Below are 6,011 nucleotides of genomic sequence, written 5' to 3' on the forward strand. Positions count from 1 at the left end.
TTTATTAAGAATGACATTAAACACTTTTAAATAACATCCGTTAAACATTGAATATCCTTTAAATAAGGATATTATTAAACATTATTTAAATATCTTTTAAATAACAATTTTGTGGTTGGGTATGGGGGCACACACCAGTAATCTCAACATTTGGTAGACTGAAGTAGGAGGATCAGTTTAAGGTAACCCTCAGCTACATACCAAGGTTGAGGCCAGCCTGAGCTACATGAGTACCTAGTCTTAAAAACAAGAACAAAAAGTCAAAACAACAACAAACAAATAATTTTACTTTAGCATGTACCTTATTCTAGAAGTTATTATTCCCAATATTCTAACCTGTTTGAGAAGCTGTTTGCATTGTACTGGGCAAAGCGTTTGGTAACAGACCTCCTGAAGGTATAAGGCTGCCACTCAGGTTTATTCCTGCAGGAGTTATGGCACCAGTGTTACAGCTCAGCATGGGATTTGAGCCACTCATCAAAGCCTGGGCTCCACTGCAGGAGAAGGAGTTAGAACATTAAATTTATACCATAAAAGGAAATATTTGCTACATAATTCTTCAGGTTAAAAACATATAAAAAGAACTCCATTATAGTTCTGTCTCAAAAATTAATTTCTAGTACAGATGAGATGGCTCAGAAGGTAAGGGCACTTGCCACCAAGCCTGATGATCATCTGACTTCAATCCCTGGAGCCCATATGTTAGAAGGAAAGCACCGACTCCTCCAAGTTGTCCTCTGACTTCCACGAGCACTATGGCATGCTAATGCCCCTCTCAGCCTCCAGAAAATAAAAGTGATCTTTTTTTTTTTCAAAGTAAAGTCAATTTCTAGGCCAAGTATTTTAGTTTTTGAAGTTGACAAGGTTAGCTGAAACCAATGAGTATTTTAAAATATTTTTAAAATTTTAAAATATTTTAAAATACTTTTGAAAAGTAAAGCACTATACAAGTGATGGCAGCAAAGGACAAGAAAGAAAATCTAGGCAACTATCAATATATTTCAAAAAGTCTTTTTTTTAAAAAAAATTTTATTTATTATTTTTATTTTATGTGTATGAGTGTATTGCCTGCATGTATGTGAGGGTACCCATGTTGTGCAATGCTACAGAGGTCAGAAAAGGCCATCAGATTCCCCTGGAACTGGAGTTAAGGACGGCTCGTAGTTGCCATGTGGGTGCTGGGAATTGAACCTCGATCTTCTGTAAGAGCATCCAGTGCTCTTAACCACTGAGCCATCTCTCCAGCCCTGAAATAGTCTTTCTTTTTTTTTTTAAAAAAATTTTATTATTTTTATTTAATGTGTATGCATGTACTGTCTGCATGTATATAAGTGCACCTGTGTTGTGCAATGCCCATGGAGGACAGAAGAGGCTGTTGGATCCCCTAGAACTGGAGTTACAGACAGTTGCTAGCTGCCATGTGGATGCTGGGATTCGAACCCGGGTCTTCTGCAAGAACAGTAGTGTTCTTAAGTGCTGAGCCATCTCCCCAGCACCCAATATGAAATAGTCTTAATACAAGTAATAGAAAATCACTAAAATTAAACCATTTATGTGAAACAGATACAGTCCATCATACCTACTGTTCTGTGGTATAATACATAGTTTATTCTTCCTTTCATAAAACTAAAAAAATAAAAAATTTAAAAAAGATCAAGATATCAATGTGAACTTACCAAACAGAACTCACTACATTGATGAAGTTAAGTCCAGCAGAGTTTGCCATGACCTGGGTGGCTGTGGTTCCTGTAGTTATAGATGTTACCATGGTAGAAAGAGGAATGGTTGTTACAGGCATTGCCTGGCTCAGAGACCTTTGCTGCTGAGCAAACTGAGTTAACAAAGTGGGTTGAGGGGTGAAGCCTGAATCTTGGGGAGTTGGGGTGGCTGAAGGGGTACTAGGAGTTGAGCTCTGAGCATCAGGAGGGTGTGGGGCCGATGAAAGGGTTGGTGTAGGAGTAGATGGCTTAGGAGTTCCAGATCCTGCTCATTGAGAAAAATAAAAATTGCTAGTTTGTTATAAATGGCCAGTCCTTTTAAAAATAAGGTTAATGGAATCTTACTTAGCACTGACAAATTTGTTCCAGTTTTTTTTTTAAAGCAGTTAACTGCAAGTGTTACTCTCTATACAATACATGAGTGTCGCTACACTCAATTACAATTAAGGATGCAGTATATCACCTAAAAACCCCATTAGAGATGCTATTATAGTAACAATAAAAATAGACATTTGTATTCTACCATAACACCCACTTAGAAGTTAGTTTCCTACATGCTGCCTTTAGCCTACACAGTTGAAAAGGAATTTAAGTTAATTTTTGTTATTTGCGATTTCACTAATCCAAGATTAAAAAAAAATACTGCTTCTGCTTATTTAGTGTAACAGTCTGCGATAAGCTGTGAACATACTTAGTAAGTTACATAAGGTTAACAATTTTTGGCACCTATGTTAAATTCCTACCACATCAAGTTTATCCTGACAAATTTATAAGGAATAATAAAGCAATTATTTTATAGATAATACTGCATCTTTAACAGTAACTGTGTACTTCTGTTTAAATGTAGAATGTATAGAAAATCTGTTGTGAATGAAGTATGCACAGTTTTATCAACTTAAAAAAAAAATCAAAAACAAAAAGTAAAATAAAAAAAATAAAACCAAAAGCTCTTGAGGTGTTTTCTTTTTTAGCTTTCATGTCCTGCAGAAAGAAAGGAAAGAAATGTGAATGTCCAGAAGCTGTCACTCCACCCTGACTTAAAGCAACAACTGTGTGCAGTAGATCACCACAATCCATACCCACAACATAAGAAGTGTGAATAAGACTTTCAGAAAATTTATGTATTTTTCTTTGTGCAAAACAAGAAGGCAGAAAAATTACACCTTTTGAGCTATCAAGATGAAGATGTTTATATCTAATTCGAAGACCGTCCTATCACTGTGCAGGGTACTGAAGCTTTCAGCACACACTAGCTACCTATAAAAAAATCTAAAAAACTGGAATTTTCTTCCCAAATTAGTAAAATACTCAGGTATTAATTTGAAGAAATTCTCTCAAATTAATCTAGCATTCTTATATTACCTCTACTTTAAAAAAGCATCCAGAAGTAAAAATTATATTTTACTATCTTTGGATCATTACATTTTAGTAAATAACTTATAGAAGAGTGTAGGAATGTTTTAAAATATTGTTTTCAGTTTATTATATTACCAGCTTGGCACTAGTTCGTTTCCTATACATATAAAGATACGATCTTCAATAATTACTCTTATGACATTTTTCACAACAGCCATATAATTTATATACTATGTAAAATGACCCTATGGTAAACTGCAAAAATAATTTTGGAATATTATTACCAGATTATTATTATTATTATTATTACTATTTTGGTCTTTTTGAGACAGGGTCTCCCTGTAGCCCCAGCTGTCTTGGAACTCACTATGTAGGCCAGGCTGGCCTTGAACTCAGAGATCAGCCTACCTCTGCCTCCCGGGCGCTGGGATTAAAGGTGTGCGCCACCACGCCCAGCCGACCAGATTAATTTTTAAGGAGGTATAGGCTATAAGCCTAAATACACAGAGTGTATACACAGATACAGAAAAACAAATACAATTACAACACATAATACATACGAATCAACAAGAACTCTGCCTGAAGCGTCTTGCAAATTATACATTTTGAATACACAGTACATTTAGATTTCACTATTCATGGATTGAATAAAAGCTGTTTTAAGAGACACTAATGCAAAAGCTTTTGAAAATTTAAGTAAGAGTTTAAATTATGACTCACTTTGTGATGAGCTGGCAGGTGACAGGGCAGCAGGAGAAAGCATGCTAACTTGATTGAGATCCATGGATGATTTCCGAGAAAGACTTGGCTTAGAAGATGGAGGAGGAGTTGGAGATTTAAGAAAGCTGCTAGCCTGTTGTGGTGTAAAATAGTTACCTAAAAGAAGAATAAAAGTTAGCTCCTAGGCTGAGGAGATGGCTCAGCAGTTCTAAGAGCATATGTCACACCATCATAAGGATCAGAACTCAGATCCCAGAATGTACCTAATAAACCAGGTATCTTTCTTTTTTCTGTCTTTTTGAGACAGGGTCTCCCTGTAGCCACAGCTAGCCTGGATTCACTATGAAGACCAGGCTGGCCTCAAACTCTCAGAGACATCCACCTGCCTGTCTCCCAGTACTGGGATTAAAGGTGTGCACCACCACACCTGGCACCAGATACCTTTCTAACGCCACATGTAAAAGGCATGCACATGTGAGCATACACTCCATGGACACACACAAATACATAAAAATAAGTTATTTCTGGGGCTGGAGAGATGGCTCAGTGGTTAATAGTATATGCTATTCTTCCTGAGGATCTGAGTTCAACTCCCAGCACCCACACCAGGCAGCTCACAACTACCACTAACTCCAGCTCTAGAGGGATGGTATCGCTGGCCTCAGGGCACCTGCAGTCTCATGCACACATGCACACACAGACCAACACACATATAGACAATTTTTAAGAAAGTTATTTCCTAGACTCATAATTCAAATTCTGTGACATATCACAATAAAAATGAGTCAAGTTTTTAAAAAGAGTTGATTGTGTGATGTTTCTTATTGAAAATTGAGGACTGATTTAATACCTGAGGAGCTATTTCCTGAGCTTGAGGGAAGTTTGATGGGTGGGGGTCGATGTTTTATTCCCTTTCCCAAAACTGAAGACTGAACTGATGTGGTCTCAGGCTGCTGAAGAGTAATAGTAAACATACTAGTTAAGATTAAATACCATTATAATTGCTAGAAAAAAACAACATAACTGTAAAGTACTCTGAGTGGTTGGTAAGTGTGAATATCAGAGCTTTTACAAAGGAACAAAGCTTCACATGACATTCATAAAATATAACATGAGTAATAAGGTGTGAGAGTCCGAGGAAGAGCCAAGGATGGAGAAAAACCTTCCACCCATTTCTACCTATCTTCCACAGGAAAATAACTGCTCATGTCAGATGACCAACACCCAGGTATTCATTCTACATGTATTTATCTTTAAGCACTTTTGAAATTTTCAGTCATAAAGCTGAATAATAAAAAAGTAAAATCAAAAGTACAATTCTCTTGCCTTTCAAAATGTGACCCTTAGCATTTCTCGGATTCTTTGAGAAACAAGGTACACAAAAAGTAGTAACAATGAAACATACTTCTGTTTCTTTTCCTGGAGAAGGCTGACTTAGACTGGCTGAACCACTAGAACTGTGTGACATCTTCACTGGACATTTGGCTTCATTCTGGACCAGTTCCTGGTACTGATTAACTACCCTGAAATATCAGGGGGAAAAAAAAAAAGCAAGGATTGGTTAATCTTGTCTTAAAAAAATATTTATTTTATGTGTATGAGAATTTTGCAAGCATATATATGTGTACCCAGGTTGTGCAATATCTGTGTAGGCCAGAAGAGAGCGCTGGATCACCTGGAAATGGAGTTACAGTTATCAGATATCATACAGGTGCTGGGAACTGAACCTAAGTCCTCTGCAAGAACAGTCAGTTCTCTTAACCTCTGAGCCATTGCTCAAGCCCCTGTTAACCTGGTCTTAAAGAAAATCATATAGGAAATAAGTAATGGTATTACTAGAAAAGTAAGTTCTGCCAGATTTAACATCTAAATCAACTACCATCTATAACCCAGTTCCAGGGAATCCAACACCTTCTGGCCTCTGTGGGCCCTGGACCTATTCACAGGTGCATTTATATATATGCAGGTAAAACACTCCTATACATTTAAAAAAAAGTGCATTCTGGGCCACCGAGATGGCTCAGCAGATAAAGGTACTTGTTACCAAGCCTAACAACCTGAGTTTGCTCCCTGGATCCACAAGGAAGAAGAGAACCAATTCTAGGAAGTTGTCCTCTGGCCAACAAACATGGGCACACATGTACAAATAAAATAAATAAATGTAATAAAAAAAGACTATTCTTCTAATCTTTTCAAAAGACAAAGTCATGCTTAAAA

General features: G+C 36.9%; 1 protein-coding gene across 16 annotated transcripts in view; it reads right to left on the bottom strand.

Annotated features, from left to right (window-relative positions):
• Window positions 1–6,011, bottom strand: part of Supt20h (SPT20 homolog, SAGA complex component) — a gene marked incomplete at its 3' end in the record, with an annotated part of 41,231 nt that overhangs the window by 3,597 nt on the left and 31,623 nt on the right. For 11 of the 16 annotated variants that reach the window (XM_029570413.1, XM_029570406.1, XM_029570411.1 and 8 more), the window contains 5 exon segments: window positions 337–494; window positions 1,677–1,983; window positions 3,795–3,950; window positions 4,645–4,747; window positions 5,200–5,317. In XM_029570413.1, the coding sequence (XP_029426273.1) occupies window positions 337–494; window positions 1,677–1,983; window positions 3,795–3,950; window positions 4,645–4,747; window positions 5,200–5,317 (842 nt within the window). 16 annotated transcript variants of the gene reach the window in all.

The sequence above is a fragment of the Nannospalax galili genome, unplaced genomic scaffold (genome assembly GCF_000622305.1).
Source record: "Nannospalax galili isolate Female #2095 unplaced genomic scaffold, S.galili_v1.0 scaffold1283, whole genome shotgun sequence".
In the NCBI taxonomy this organism is placed as follows: Eukaryota; Metazoa; Chordata; class Mammalia; order Rodentia; family Spalacidae; genus Nannospalax; species Nannospalax galili.